Here is a 16499-nt window from a genome sequence, read left to right as displayed (position 1 = left end):
ATGCAGAAGCACAGACCACTGTTAAGCCCTATAACGACCGTTGCTAAGGAGGACCAAGACAGAGAGAGAGAAAGGAAAATAAGTTAAAAGACAGAGCACTGGACATCAGATAAAACACCAGAAGAAGACAGACAGGGAGTAAACACTAACAGGAACAGCAGAAGAAGACAGACAGGGGCCGTTTCTCAATGTCGAGTAGAGCTGCTGCAGAGCCACTATTTCAAGTATACTACGTCATCGAGTGGCGCCGAAGGACTGTTTAAACGGCGCCACTCGATGACGTAATATACATGAAATAGTGGCTCTGCAGCAGCTCTACTCGACATTAAGAAACGGCCAGTGAGTAAACACTAATGGCGCATTTCCACTGCAGCGGGTAGCGCTGTTTAAGCGTCCTTAATCGTCCTCAAGCTGCCAGGCCAGTTTTTACGATAATTTTCAAGCCAATGAAATAATTTCCATTAATATTGGGGTTCCAGTCGTTAGTTTATTTAGTATGTGGCCGAGTAATAAGCGAATAACACCCTTCAGTCTGTCTGTTCTTTTTCAATAATAAATAAAATGTATTATTATTGTCATAGTCTGCTCCATCATTCACCCGTAGTTTTCCATTCACCTGTCTCCACACCCACTCGTTAGCTCACTCTCTTTCTCTTCTGCACCCATTAGCTTCTGCCAGTATTTAAACCCACACCTTACACACACTCTTTGCCAGATTGTACTTTGCCTCATGCTTGTCTTTCCCGCGTTTGAAACTAGATTGCCTACCCGGTTCCGACCCTGCCTGTCCTCGATCTGCCTGCTCTGTAGTGATGGCGAGATGAAGCCTTATGAAGCTTTGAAGCTTTCCAGCCAATTGGTTCGCAAAAGGGTTCATCTCACGAGGCTTCATCATGGGCTTCATCTGAACACAAACCCCCTGCTGGTCAAAGTGTGTAAAACAGGCAGATTGGACATCTCCACAGTGTGCTCTATCTCATACCGAGTTCCCAATGAGTAAAGCCTTAGAATAACTCTAAACAACGAACATTAAATCATATTTTCATGTTAACAATATTGTATTTATTCCAGTTGAATGATTGTGATTGAAAAGCCTAAGGAGGCTGGTAAACATTGCAAAGAGGGATTTGTATTCCTTAATAATATTCATAAACTTAACCATGTTGTAGCCGGAGAAAGGCTAAACCATATCAAAGAATACATTTATTAACTACCTTATCTCATTTAGCTGTAGCTTTTATAAACAACAACAAATACGTATTGTTCAGTCGTTGAACCAGGGACCCTGCGGTCATGAGTCAACTGCTTTCCAGCTGAGCCACAGCACACACACTGAAGCTCCCTGAAAACACTGCAACATATTTATTCCTACATTTATTTATGCTTGTATCCATTTATACGTTATGACATGTTCCGACCTCTATATGAGTGAGGGTCTGAGCTCTCTTGATTCCATCGTGTCACCGGGTACAGGAGGGGTAATATGGTTCTTAGTATACATCCATGGGTATTATGAGCGTTGTGGTTCAGCGGTTCAACCGATCTGAATCGCTTCCTGAAGCAGTCACGTGGTATCGACAGGCAGCGAGGCTTCGTTTGTCATCGATGATGTCACTGGCCCAAAACGATACAAGCCTCGATACATGCTTCACAAAAAGCTTCGGGGATTACTCGACACACGCTCCGAAGCCTCGGCGCAATACGTAACATCACTACTGCTCTGCCTGTTCCCTGATCCTGCCTGTCCCTCGACTATCCTGTCTGGCCTGTTATCCGACCCTGCCTGTATCCACGCTGACCGGCTTGCTTACTCCCTGACTCTCTGCCTGTCCCTGACTCACCTTCTGCCCGCTGTCCTCCGGTGCGTTAAACTGCTCGGTTGGTATTCCTCAGATCCAGTGGAATCTCCAGTAAAGGATATTACCAATTCTCCTTGGTTTCTCGAGTGCTGCATTTGGGTTCTCCTTAAGATTGTGACAGAACAATTTGGCCAGAATATGGACCCAGCGCACTCCTCTTCACCAAGAGACCGTTTCGAGAGAGTTGAGGACGCTCTCCAGAGGCAGGACGCCTCGATAGCCGCCCTGGCCACCGAGGCTCATCATGCTAACTCTTCACATGACCAGACGCTAACCTATTTATCTGCGCAGCTACAGCAGCTAACGGCTACTCTGCAGCAGCTAGTGGCAGGAGTGGCCGCTCCAGCGCCTCTTCCTATGCCGTCGACACCCGCTTCTGCATCACCTCTGATGGGATTTACCCCGGAGCCTCGGGTGGGAACTCCGGAGCGCTACGCCAGGGAACCGGAGGGCTGCAGCCCGTTTCTTACGAACTGTTCTATCCTGTTTACGCTGCAGCCACACACTTTCGCTTCTGAAGCCGCTCGTGTGGCGTTCACGGTCAATCATTTGACTGGGAAAGCCCGACTGTGGGGCACAGCGGAATGGGAGCAACAAACACCCGCCTGCTCTTCGTTCCCCGCTTTTTCTGCGGAGCTGCGCAAGGTGTTTGGACCCGTGTCTGTGGGTCCAGACGCTGCAGTAGGACTACTGAACCTGAGCCAGGGTAATGGATCTGTGGTGGATTATGCCATTGAGTTTCGCACCCGGAGCCGCCTCAGCAACTGGAATTCTGCAGCCCAGTGTGACGCCTATCTGCGTGGTTTGACGAGCTGGTGTCGTTTGATCTGCCCAATTCACTGGATGGGTTGATTGAACTGACTTCCCGCATGGATCGGCGCATCCAGACACGGAGAAGGGAGCGACGATCGGAGGGAGTTCAACAGGCCTGGGCGCCCCGACGTCCGAGTTTGGCTGCGACTCACTCCAGAGCCGCAACCAGGGGGGGATGAGCCCATGCAGGTGGGTCGCACCAACCTCAACGTGAGCATCGCAGACGTCGTAACCTGTGTCTCTACTGCGGCCGGGCCGGCCATTTTGTTTCTCACTGCCCGGTAAAAGGCAAGGCTCAGCAGTAATGGGGAACATACTGGTGAGCCAAACCCCTGGATTTGTTCCTGCTCAGAGACCATTGAGCCACGCCAGGTTGCTATTACCGGATAGCTCTCAGGCTCTTGCTGTTTTTATTGACTCTGGTTCGGACGCGAATATTATGGACGAGAAGCTTATGCTGCAGTTGGGAATAGACCGGGTTATTTTGTCTCGCCCAGTTCCAGCCAACGCCTTAGACGGTCACCTGCTGGGGACAGTGACTCATCAGACTGTACCCGTTCACATGCTCCTGTCTGGGAACCATCACGAAACTATTCAGTTTCATGTTCTCCGGTCTCCACATATTCCGCTGATCCTGGGTTATCCATGGCTCCGCCGCCACAACCCTAACATTGACTGGGAGACGGGAGCCATTTTGGGTTGGAGTCCTTCTTGTCATCAGATCTGCCTGAAACAGGCTGCCGCGCCACAGCGTTTGGTGAACCCCAGGCAAGTTCCAGATGTTACAGGGGTTCCACCAGAATATCTGGACTTCAAGGAAGTATTCAGCAAGTCGAGGGCTACTTCCTTACCACCACACCGGCCCTACGACTGTGCCATCGACCTGCATCCCGGCACCAGCCCTCCCAGGGGTCGATTGTACTCCCTGTCTGCTCCGGAAAGAGTTTCCATGGAGACATATATCAATGACGCTCTGGCGACTGGGATTATTCGCCTGTCCTCATCACCTGCTGGCGCAGGGTTCTTCTTTGTGGAGAAGAAGGACAAGACCCTAAGGCCCTGTATCGACTTTCGGCGTCTTAATGACATTACGATCAAGAATCGATACCCACTGCCTCTTATCTCTTCTGCATTCGAGTTGCTGCAGGGAGCAACCATATTCACAAAGCTGGACTTGCGTACCACTTGGTACGTATTCGCGAGGGGGATGAGTGGAAGACCGCCTTCAACACCTCGGGGCACTACGAGTACCTAGTCATATCTTTTGGGCTTACCAACGTCCCTGCCGTATTCCAGGCGTTGGTAAATGACGTGCTCCGAGACATGTTGGACCGACACGTGTTTGTTTACTTGGATGACATCCTGATCTTTTCCAAGACGCTGAAAGAACACGTGCACCACGTCCAGGCGGTTCTCAGGAGATTGCTCGAGAACTCGCTGTTTGTTAAAACGGAGAAGTGCGAGTTTCACACATCCTCTGTCTCTTTTCTGGGATACATCGTGGGACAAGGGAGCATCGAGATGGATCCTTCCAAGGTTGATGCAGTCACTTCCTGGCCGGTTCCAGAATCCCCGAAGCGGCTACAACAGTTCCTCGGGTTCGCCAACTTCTACCGGAGGTTCATTCGTGGATACAGTACCTTGGCCGCTCCTCTCACAGCCCTGACCTCCTCTAAGGTTATGTTCCAGTGGTCCTCCTCGGCTGAGGAGGCGTTACAGAACCTTAAGGCCAGGTTCACCTCCGCCCCCATCCTCTGAGTACCCGATCCTGTAAGACCGTTTGTTTTGGAGGTGGATCCTTCTGATATGGGGGTGGGAGCCATCCTGTCTCAGCGAGCAATGAACAGCCAAAAACTCCATCCCTGTGCTTTATTTTCAAGGCGTTTGACTCCAGCGGAGAGAAATTATGATGTGGGAAACCGGGAGCTGCTAGCAGTGAAGTTGGCTCTGGAGGAGTGGCGTCACTGGTTCGAGGGGACCAGTCAACCTTTCCTGGTGTGGACCGACCACAAGAATTTGGAGTAAATCCGGTCGGCCCGCAGACTGAATTCCCAACTGGCTAGATGGGCCCTTTTCTTCACTCGGTTCAATTTCTCCCTCTCCTAACGCCCTGGTTCCCGGAACATTAAGGCTGACGCTCTTTCTCGTCAGTTTGGAGAGGGAGGTAACATTCCCAGGGGCTTGGACACCATCCTTCCGACTCCTCAGCTCGTCGCCGCCCTCATCTGGGAGGTGGGGGAGAGGGTCAAGGCCGCCCAGCAGGACCGGCCGGGACCCAGTGCCTGTCCTCCGAACCGCCTGTTCGTTCCGCAGACGCTGAGGTCTGATGTTATCCAGTTGGCTCATAACTCCAGACTCACCTGCCATCCTGGGATCCAACGCACATGGGAGGTAGTCCAGCAAAGATTCTGGTGGGCAACACTTTAGGAGGACACCAGGGAATTTGTTAATGCCTGCCCTGTTTGCAATCAAAACAAGTCTTCTCACCAAGCTCCTGCTGGTCTCCTACGAGCTCTGCCTATCCCTCATCGCCCCTGGTCTCACATTTCTCTGGACTTTGTTACTGGTCTGCCACCGTCCAACGGACACACTGCCATCTTGACGGTGGTAGACCGATTCAGTAAGATGGCTCATTTTGTGCCGATACCCAAGCTCCCCTCAGCTAAAGAGACGGCGGAGCTGGTCCTGCTCCATGTGTTCCGGCTCCATGGGCTGCCTACTGCCTATGTGGTTTCCGATCGTGGTCCTCAATTTACCTCTGTGTTCTGGAGGGAATTCTGCACGCTCCTTGGGGCCACGGTCAGTCTTTCATCCGGTTTCCATCCGCAATCCAACGGTCAGACAGAAAGAAAGAACCAGGAGATGGAGACGACCTTACGCTGTATAGTCTCCAAGCACCAAGCGGCCTGGGCTAAACAACTGCTCTGGGTCGAGTACGCCCACAACACTCTGGTCAGTTCGGCCACCAAGCTGTCCCCATTTCAGTGTGCTTACGGGTTTCAACCCCCTCTGTTTCCGGCCCTGGAGAGGGAGGTTACCTGTCCGTCTGTCCAGGCTTTCATCCGTCGTTGTCGACGGACCTGGAATCAAGCCCGGAGAACTCTCGTTTGTTCGGCCAACCGGTACGCCTCCTCTGCCAACCGCCGACGTTCCAAAGAACCTGTCTACCAGGTGGGCCAAAAGGTATGGCTTTCCTCCCGGGATATTCCTTTACGGGTGGATTCAAGAAGCTTGAACCTAAAATGCATTGGACCTTTTGAGATTGTCAGGATAATCAATCCCGCAGCAGTAAGACTGCCTCGGACTCTGCGGATCCATCCCACCTTCCACGTTTCCAGGATCAAACCTGTCCGAGAGAGGGCCTTGGTTCCTGCGGTCCCTCCCCCCCCACCCCCCCGGATGATTGATGGCGGGCCTACGTACACTCTCCGACGACTTCTTCGTTCCCGTCGCAGAGGAAGAGGAGTCCAGTACCTGGTGGACTGGAAGGGTTACGGCCCTGAGGAGAGGGCTTGGGTTCCAGCTCGTCATGTGTTGGACCCGGCTCATCAGGGAGTTCCATCGGCGTAATCCCGAGCAACCATCTAAGACGGGCAGAGACACAGGGAGAGTCTCTCCTCTTACCGTCAGCTCTTCAGAGGAGGACAGCGAGGGGCCGGCTTCTGATGAGGACGCAGATTCCCACAGGGGGCAGGAGAGGGAGGCCGAAAGAACTTTTCAGATGAGTACTAATTCCACCTCCCACCCTCCTTTGTAGATTAGCATTTAGGGACATCAGGAGCCGTCCATTAAGGGGGGGTTCTGTCATAGTCTGCTCCATCATTCACCAGCAGTTTTCCATTCACCTGTCTCACCTGTTTTCCACACCCACTCGTTGCTTCTGCCAGTATTTAAACCCGCACCTTACACACACTCTTTGCCAGATTGTACTTTGCGTCATGCTTGTCTCTCCCGCGTTTGAAACTAGATCCGGTTCCGACCCCGCCTGTCCTCGATCTGCCTGCTCTGCCTGTTCCCTGATCCTGCCTGTCCCTCAACTATCCTGTCTGGCCTGTTATCCGACCCTGCCTGTATCTACGCTGAACACCTCGCTTACTCCCTGACTCTCTGCCTGTCCCTGACTCACCTTCTGCTCGCTGTCCTCCGGTGCGTTAAACTGCTCGGTCGGTATTCCTCCGATCCAGTGGAATCTCCAATAAAGTTTATTACCAATTCTCCTTGGTTTCTCGAGTGCTGCATTTGGGTTCTCCTTAAGATTGTGACAATTATTATTATTATTATTATTAATAATGACTGTCTTGCTGCACATTATCCCATATTATTATTTGTATCATTATTATTTTTATTATTATTACTTTTATCTTGTAATAGTTATTATTAAATGAATATTTAATTGTATTTATGTTTGATATCCAGCCCTTTTTTTTATTATTATTTTATTATAATTATTATTTAACGCAATAAGAAGAAACATTTATGCATGAACGAATAATAAAAATCCAAAAAATACAACGTATTGTACAAAAAGAAAGAAATAGCATTAGCATTGACTTTTATGGGTCGAGTACGCCCACAACACTCTGGTCAGTTCGGCCACCAAGCTGTCCCCATTTCAGTGTGCTTACGGGTTTCAACCCCCTCTGTTTCCGGCCCTGGAGAGGGAGGTTACCTGTCCGTCTGTCCAGGCTTTCATCCGTCGTTATCGACGGACCTGGAATCAAGCCCGGAGAACTCTCGTTTGTTCGGCCAACCGGTACGCCTCCTCTGCCAACCGCCGACGTTCCAAAGAACCTGTCTACCAGGTGGGCCAAAAGGTATGGCTTTCCTCCCGGGATATTCCTTTACGGGTGGATTCAAGAAGCTTGAACCTAAAATGCATTGGACCTTTTGAGATTGTCAGGATAATCAATCCCGCAGCAGTAAGACTGCCTCGGACTCTGCGGATCCATCCCACCTTCCACGTTTCCAGGATCAAACCTGTCCGAGAGAGGGCCTTGGTTCCTGCGGTCCCTCCCCCCCCACCCCCCCGGATGATTGATGGCGGGCCTACGTACACTCTCCGACGACTTCTTCGTTCCCGTCGCAGAGGAAGAGGAGTCCAGTACCTGGTGGACTGGAAGGGTTACGGCCCTGAGGAGAGGGCTTGGGTTCCAGCTCGTCATGTGTTGGACCCGGCTCATCAGGGAGTTCCATCGGCGTAATCCCGAGCAACCATCTAAGACGGGCAGAGACACAGGGAGAGTCTCTCCTCTTACCGTCAGCTCTTCAGAGGAGGACAGCGAGGGGCCGGCTTCTGATGAGGACGCAGATTCCCACAGGGGGCAGGAGAGGGAGGCCGAAAGAACTTTTCAGATGAGTACTAATCCCACCTCCCACCCTCCTTTGTAGATTAGCATTTAGGGACATCAGGAGCCGTCCATTAAGGGGGGGTTCTGTCATAGTCTGCTCCATCATTCACCAGCAGTTTTCCATTCACCTGTCTCACCTGTTTTCCACACCCACTCGTTGCTTCTGCCAGTATTTAAACCCGCACCTTACACACACTCTTTGCCAGATTGTACTTTGCGTCATGCTTGTCTCTCCCGCGTTTGAAACTAGATCCGGTTCCGACCCCGCCTGTCCTCGATCTGCCTGCTCTGCCTGTTCCCTGATCCTGCCTGTCCCTCAACTATCCTGTCTGGCCTGTTATCCGACCCTGCCTGTATCTACGCTGAACGCCTCGCTTACTCCCTGACTCTCTGCCTGTCCCTGACTCACCTTCTGCTCGCTGTCCTCCGGTGCGTTAAACTGCTCGGTCGGTATTCCTCCGATCCAGTGGAATCTCCAATAAAGTTTATTACCAATTCTCCTTGGTTTCTCGAGTGCTGCATTTGGGTTCTCCTTAAGATTGTGACAATTATTATTATTATTATTATTATTATTAATAATGACTGTCTTGCTGCACATTATCCCATATTATTATTTGTATCATTATTATTTTTATTATTATTACTTTTATCTTGTAATAGTTATTATTAAATGAATATTTAATTGTATTTATGTTTGATATCCAGCCCTTTTTTTTATTATTATTTTATTATAATTATTATTTAACGCAATAAGAAGAAACATTTATGCATGAACGAATAATAAAAATCCAAAAAATACAACGTATTGTACAAAAAGAAAGAAATAGCATTAGCATTGACTTCAACAAATGACCACGAATAAATGCAAAGTCAAAATTTAAATTGACATGTGTCTATCGTGACTTCAGTGAGGGGTTTGTGTGCAGGCAGACGGAGATGAAGCCGCAGTTATGAACAGAGGGCGGTGTTCACCAAAGTGGCACAATTTAATTTGTGCGGCAGGAACTGCACGGCTGCGATAGACTCGGTAATGAAACCTCTCAGCTTTAAGTTCTGTCTACTTTATATTCACAAAGAGAAACGAGCGAGGCAGTCATTGTGGAGACATGCAAATACGCTGATCTCTTTCATACGAGCTGCACCCAATTGGAGGGAGGTTCAGACTTTGACAACCAGAACAAATGCCCTGCGAGCACAAACATGCGCAGGTCAGGAGGAAGAATTCAACTTTCTTTATCCTCTTTTCAACGCCAGCAGTCACATTCTGTGTGTTCGCATACTGTTAAATTAGTCATCTGAGATTAGAGACGGCTTAAGGAAGGAAAGTTTTTCTCTTGAAAAGTTGATAAAGCTTTGCAACTTCATGTATACTGAACATATGCAAAAACAAAATGTGGGGAAGTTTGTCTTCGTTGGAGAGTCTCTGAAGTTTTCCCTGTGCACTTCTCACAGCATGTCCGGTTGATATTAATTACCCACTACTTAATTTCCTCAGGGGCCTCTTGACTTGAAAAAAACATAAAAACGATTACAAACAGGCAATAAATGAAAATTAACATACACGTAACCCATGGTGACCACGATATACCAAGGCAGTTCAAAGAGATGCAAAATACTAAGATATAAAGGCAAAAACAATCAGAGATGCGACACATTCACAAAATGTTAACAAGGACGGGCTAATAAGATCTACGTCAAACAACTACAAGGAGACACAAAATGATTATAAAGATGAACAAATATGCAAATGACTTCAAGCACCTGCAAAATGTCAACATTTTACATGGGCCTTTGTTTGCGCAGGTCGGCCACTGTCAAGGTGTGTTAAATAATAATCCCAATTAAAATTACGAGAGCCACCAATTTGCTGCTAGCTAGCTACATCCTATTTTTGGAAAATGTTTAAACTGTTTCAAACTGAATGGCATTGTTGAAATTCTAACAATCCTTACTGCACATTGCCAAGGACAGATACCACACCCTGCCTCTCCCAACAAGTTACTCATTGTGTTATGCAGTAAAACCTGTTCCCTCTTCTTACTACGCACCTGCAAAACTAGAGCAACACATTCCCACTCCCAACTCGGCCTATGTTGACGTTACGTCAGGGTCCCTTTCGTCACTTTCCAACGTAAGGGGGGCCCTTTAGCGTCGAGTTTCAACTATCAGGGCGTCCCATTGACTTGCGTAGAGCTCCCTGAACGTTGGTAATAGACGAGTTGGGATCGCGGCGAAATGCTCTCCGCAGATCCATTCTCACAGCGTTTATCAACCTTTGTCTTACTCAATATCAAGCCACACTTATTGTTTTTACTTCTTTATTTTGATTGAATAATGTAGGACTTTTGTTGCCGTCAGTTATGGGGAGAGTAGGGGCTCAGAATACTGAAATCTGTATTGTTTCATCGTTTTTTCCTTCTAATTTTGTATTCTTTTCTAAACCACACACTGTTATTTACTCAACAATAACACATAATTATCCTTGTGTTTATTTATTTGTTTGATTAATAAACACAAGTTGGAGTCCGTCAGGACCGAGGGTCGGAGCAGCTCATTTGCTTTAGAGAATTTTACACCCGGAAGTAAGTGTTCTCTCCGCTTCGCTTGACAAACCCCGTGATAGTCCTCAAGCTCTGTGATTGAATGTTTGAGTGTGCGCCGAGGGTTACGCCGAGCGCCGAACAACACTTTGAAATGGAATGGAACCACGGCAGACTGTCCAAAACTGGATTTGAACTGCTGGGAATTGTAGTTTTAAAAGACGTTTTCGTATTTCCCATAATAAGAAGTTACCAGTATTAAACTGTGTACATCCCTGGAGGTTTAGGGGATAGGAAACGCTCAAATTTAAAACATATAATTAATAAATGGGTGAAAATTGCTTGTGCCCATAATGGGAAGCATACACACATGCCAGCTAAGGTCAGAAGAGCTTTATTTAACAGCTGGTCTTATGTCTGTGACCCCTCCTGTTGTTCATTGATGAGAGAGAAGTAGTTTTTTTGTGCTAAATCTCTCTAAAAAGGTCAGATTTCACTTGTTTTACATCAATCTTGATACAGGGTATGTTGTACTTTGGATTCTCCTCACCATCATCCAGGGGTAGTTTTCACTAAGTATAATAATAAATAATTTTTGGACAGACACTATAATTTATAGTGTTTTACTATGTTCAATCTGAATTTTCTTTAAAATAAAAAACATCTATATTGATTCTGACTTTTCTACATCCAACTCATCGGTTTATCATTACTTTGAGAAAAAGATTATTAATTTAATCCTTTTAGAAGGGAAGATATGGTCATTTGTTCTGGGAATGTCATTTTCGTGCCTGAGACCTGAAAAACAGGCTCATGGCTAACAGGTTAAGCTCTGAGCCTCAGGCTCGAAGACGACATTTCCAAAACAAATGAACAACAACAATTGAAATGGTAGTTTAATATTCATGTCATTTTCGAGACGAGAAAAACAGCAGATACCACACCCTGCCTCTCCCAACAAGTTATTATTTGTGGTTTGCAGTCAAACACCACCCTATCAAGGTATTCTAGGTCCCACGCCTTCACATCTACAGGTATAATAATTAGTGCGAACAGCTGATTCCTCATTCACTGCTGCATGTAAACAAGAGCAGGCGGAGAAGAGATTGTTTCTGTTCAGAAAAAGTGAAACTATTTGACAGCTAACACTGAGAGGTGAAATGGCGCAGCAAGAAAATTGGCTTGACCAAAAGAAATTCAGATGTTCGATCTGTCTGGATCCACTGAAGGAACCGGTGACTATTCCCTGTGGACACAACTACTGCATGAACTGTATTCATCGCCACTGGGATGGAGAGGATGAGAATGAAATATACAGCTGCCCTGTGTGTAGACACACCTTTGCACCAAGGCCTGTCCTGGTGAAAAATACCTTGCTTGCAGAGTTAGTGGAGGAGCTGAAGGAGACTGGACTCCAAGCTGCTCCTGCTGATCTCTGCTATGCTGGAGATGAAGACGTGGGATGTGATTTCTGTACTGGGAGAAAACTGAGAGCCTTGAAGTCCTGTCTGCAGTGTGTCGCCTCATACTGTGAGAAACACCTCCAGCCTCATTATGAATCTCCTGCCTTTAAGAAACACAAGCTGGTGGAGCCCTCCAAGAAGCTCCAGGAGAGCATGTGCTCTCGTCACGAGGAGGTGAAGAAGCTGTTCTGCCGCACTGATCAGCAGAGTATCTGTTATCTCTGCTCTATGGACGAACACAAAGGCCACGACACGGTGTCAGCTGCAGCAGAGAGGACTGAGAGGCAGAGAGAGCTGGAGGGGAGTCGACTAAACATCCAGCAGAGGATCCAGGACAGAGAGAAGGAGGTGAAGCTGCTTCAGCGGGAGGCGGAGGCCATCAATGGCTCTGCTGATAAAGCAGTGGAGGACAGTGAGATCTGTAAAGAGCTGATCCGCTTCATGGAGAAAAGAAACTCTGATGTGAAGCAGCAGGTCAGATCCCAGCAGGAAACTGAAGTGAGTCGAGTCCAAGATCTTCAGGAGAAGCTGGAGCAGGAGATCTCTGAGCTGACGAGGAGAGACGCTGAGCTGCAGAAGCTCTCTCACGCAGAGGATCACACCCACTTTCTTCTCAACTACGCTTCACTGTCAGCCCTCAGTGAACCTACACTGTCATCCAGCATCAAAGTCCGTCCTCTGCGCTACTTTCAGGACGTGACGGCGGCTGTGTCAGAAGTCAGAGATAAACTACAGGACGTGGTGAAGAAGACGTGGACCAACATCTCGCTGATGGTGAGTGAAGTGGACGTGTTACTGTCTCCACCAGACCCAAAGACCAGAGCTGAATTCTTAAAGTATTCACGTGACATCACTCTGGATCAAAACACTGCAAACACACAGCTGCTGTTAACTGAGGAGGGCAGGAAAGCAACATTCACGAGTCGACCTCAGTCATATTCAAGTCACCCAGACAGATTCACTTCATGGCCTCAGGTCCTAGGTAAAGAAAGTCTGACTGGTCGTTGTTACTGGGAAGTGGAGTGGAGTGGGGTGGGAGTTTGTGCAGCAGTTGCATACAAGAACATCAGCAGAGCAGGGGGTTGGGAGGAAGGTGTGTTTGGAGTCAATGATAAATCTTGGATGTTATATTCTGACATTAACAGTTATACCTTTCGGTTCAACAACATCAAAACTCCCGTCTCAGGTCCTCGGTCCTCCAGAGTTGGAGTGTATCTGGATCACGATGCAGGTGTTCTGTCCTTCTACAGGGTCTCTGAAACCATGACTCTCCTCCACAGAGTGCAGACCACTTTCACTCAGCCGCTCCATGCTGGACTTCGGTTTAAATTATTCACTTTTGGTGCCACTGCAAAGTTCTGCAACCTCAAGTAGGCAGAACTCATTTAAGTCCAGCTCAGTCGGCATGTCAAATGTTGGCCTTCTACACTTCTGCAAAACATGGATACGTTGAGTTTCAACATTTTAGATTTTGATAGTGCAATTATCTTAAGTCAATTAACTTTTGGGTAAAATAACTACTGAGGTACTGAAGAACGAAAAAATCGTGTTTGGCGTTCCTGCTGATTTTAGAAGATATCTTTGGCTCAGAAACTTTAACTTCACTTTATCTGGAGCTTTTCTAAAACCTACAATATCAACATTTGTTCTGGGATTTTTAAGTGACAGCAGGTGGAAATCTGTTTAACTTTAGAACGTATTTAGACTCCATGTTTGTTGCTGACAGCTGATAGTTGTGGCATTTCTTCCACTGTCAATCAAAACATTGAAACGCCTCGATTGGACTGCTTTGTTTACTTATGTAACATAATGACATTGTTGAACATTAAAGCATGTAAACATGTCACAATAGAGGAGCAAAGCACACATATGAACCTGAAGATGATCATTATAGGGCCTCTTTAAGAAGAAAGCATCCAGCCTTCTTTATCCTGGATACTTAGTTTTTCCTTTCTGTGCTTTTTTAAAGGAATGTATAATCACATGTTTGTGTTGTTATTGTGAGATATTGTACAGCTGTAATCATCCTGATCATAATCATTAAGGACATGATTCATTATTTTCTTTTTCTAACTGGGGTTCTGCTCAAACAAAGTGATTGTGTGGATTACATTCTTGCATTATTTATAGACTTACTTATGGGATTTGTGAAGAAACTTGACAGGATGAATAAGATAAGATAACAAGGACTTATATTGATCCCCGTCGGGAAACTCAGGTTTTATTAAAGCAGCAACAGATTAAGAGAAACACAGAGTACACATGAGAATATAGGCAAGGCAAGGCAAGGACTCTTTAAAGTAGAGACACTCCATACTGATATACACCTGAACATCAGCAGGAGAGGACTCTTTAAAGTAGAGACACTACATACTGATATACACCTGAACATCAGCAGGAGAGGACTCTTTAAAGTAGAGACACTAGTACATACTGATATACTGTCCACTTTAAAGGCAAGGCAAGTTTATTTATATAGCACCTTTCAGCACCAGGCAATTCAAGGTGCTTTACAAAAATGAAAGACATTCAGACAAAGGCATTTAAAAACAGTAAAAGATAATAAAAGAAACATTAAAAGAAAAACAAAAAATGAAAGACATTAAGAAAATAGCATTTAAAATCAGTCATTAAAAAGAAAAGCTAATAAAATAAACATTAAAAGATAAAAGTTACAGTGCAGTCTAAGATATGAATAGTTATAGGTAGATATTTCGGTTCTTGATTTTTAATTTATTCACAGAACCTCCCTTTGGAAATCCGAACATTTCCGTCCCGATTGTTAATTTAGACTGATTGTTTTCACCATGTTATGCTCGCATGACATCCACAATCGGACCCTCAGGAGGGTGTACTAGCCCCCTACCCTGCTTTGCGTTCCATAACAAAGTCTTTAAGTGTTACCTGAACACTAATATACACAAGGATAATAACAAAACATGTATGAGTTAAACTCTGATCAGGTGAATGTGATCGAGAATACATATATATACTTTTAGATGTGCAGGTACCAGTGTGAGTGAACGTGCTATGTGCATACAGTGCAACTATTATTGATTATTAAACTAAATGAACAAAGTATTGCCGTCTTGTCTTTATTTAGGGTATCCTTTGAAGCTGATTGAGAACATGTGAAGCTAATATGAGAGTTAAACTGAAGCACCTTTCCTCCTGAAACACCATCAAGTGCAGTGTGCATGCCAACAGTGCAACACAATACAACATAACAAAATAGAGCAAGTCAATACAAAAAGAAAAATAGTAAAAAAGTGAAATAGTGCAATAAGAGTCTAAAGTGATTGGAATATGATATAATAGATAAATAATTTCTAAGTAGCAGCCAGATTAATGTTATGGATGTTGTTTCAAGTTCAGGGGTAACAATAACAAAAGCAAAATATGAAGCAAGTTATTAAGTATGTGAGGGATGGATTGTTGTTGGTTTTCTTTGTCCACTTGTCCACAGGCATCTTCATCTGCCTCTTCTTCACTCATAGCAGTGTCACTGTCCTCTGATTCCATCTCAAACTCACTTTCTCCTTTTTGGATGGCAGCAATCACACCCTGCACACTGAATCCAGGACCTCTCTTTGCTGCTGGCATTCTGAAATGGAAAAAAGTAATAAATATATATCAATAATACATATGCTTATTATATTGAAATAGATTACCTGAAGGTATAGATAGGGAGGTGGGACAAGGGTTCATTCCGTCTATAGCTTAGCCTATTATCATACTGAAAGGAATGCATGCACCCAGGTGTCCCAATGCAAAAAGCATCTGAATCCTATTTACATTGAACACTTAAGACTTAAGACACACAATACTACCTAGCTTAGCCTATTATCATAATAAAAGGAATACCTACACCCACACATGCAGGTAAACCAGTTCAACAAGTCACACAATGCTGTCTGGCTAATGCTAACAGGCTAATTATCATACTAAAAGGGATACATCCAAGTGTCCCAAAACATTTCAGAAAGAACTGTTTCTGCCAGAACCAGAGAAGAGTTGTTTGTAACTAATGAACTGATAAGATACAGGTAGAGTTTACAATATAGCTACAGATTTATTTTCACATACTGCTATCAGAAATAATGTATTAATTTATTCAATTATGGTCTTAACCTGTTTAGCCCTGAGCCTGTTTTTCAGGTCTCAGGCTCGAAAATGACATTCCCAGAACAAATGACCATAGCTTCCCTTCTAAAAGGGTTAAATTGATAATCTTTGTTCTCAAATTAATGATAAACCTGTGAGTTGGATGTAGGAAAGTCAGAATCAATATAGATGTTTTTTATTTTAAAGAAAATTCAGATTGAACATAGTAAAACACTGTAAATTATAGTGTCCGTCCAAAGATTATGTTTTACTTATAGTGAAAACCACCCTTGGATGATGGGTTAGTAAACTAAAAGCTTTAGTAATCCAAAGTACAACATATAATAAGTACCCTGTATCAAGATTGATGCA

General features: G+C 45.6%; 2 protein-coding genes across 2 annotated transcripts in view; one reads left to right on the top strand and one right to left on the bottom strand.

Moving 5' to 3' along the window:
• The first annotated feature begins 11720 nt into the window (after positions 1-11720).
• Positions 11721-13397, top strand: LOC117454059 (tripartite motif-containing protein 16-like). Its single transcript, XM_034093134.1, has one exon. It carries the CDS (start codon positions 11721-11723, stop codon positions 13395-13397), a length of 1677 nt encoding a protein of 558 aa, XP_033949025.1.
• Positions 13398-15311: 1914 nt separating this feature from the next.
• LOC117454176 (tripartite motif-containing protein 16-like) overlaps positions 15312-16499 on the bottom strand; it is a 31395-nt gene continuing 30207 nt past the window's right edge. The window contains exon 2 of the transcript XR_011644008.1: positions 15312-15627. The gene's annotated coding sequence lies outside the window, so the exon portion shown is untranslated. The remainder of the gene's footprint in view (positions 15628-16499) is intronic.

Source organism: Pseudochaenichthys georgianus, chromosome 10 (genome assembly GCF_902827115.2).
Source record: "Pseudochaenichthys georgianus chromosome 10, fPseGeo1.2, whole genome shotgun sequence".
NCBI lineage: Eukaryota > Metazoa > Chordata > Actinopteri > Perciformes > Channichthyidae > Pseudochaenichthys > Pseudochaenichthys georgianus.
The sequence above is the reverse complement of the archived record's forward strand: the minus strand, read 5'-3'. Positions and strand labels throughout refer to the sequence as shown.

Bases quoted from the DNA above. Each gene is read 5' to 3' on its own strand.
- LOC117454059 (XM_034093134.1), top strand. From the start codon at position 11,721: ATGGCGCAGCAAGAAAATTGGCTTGACCAAAAGAAATTCAGATGTTCG.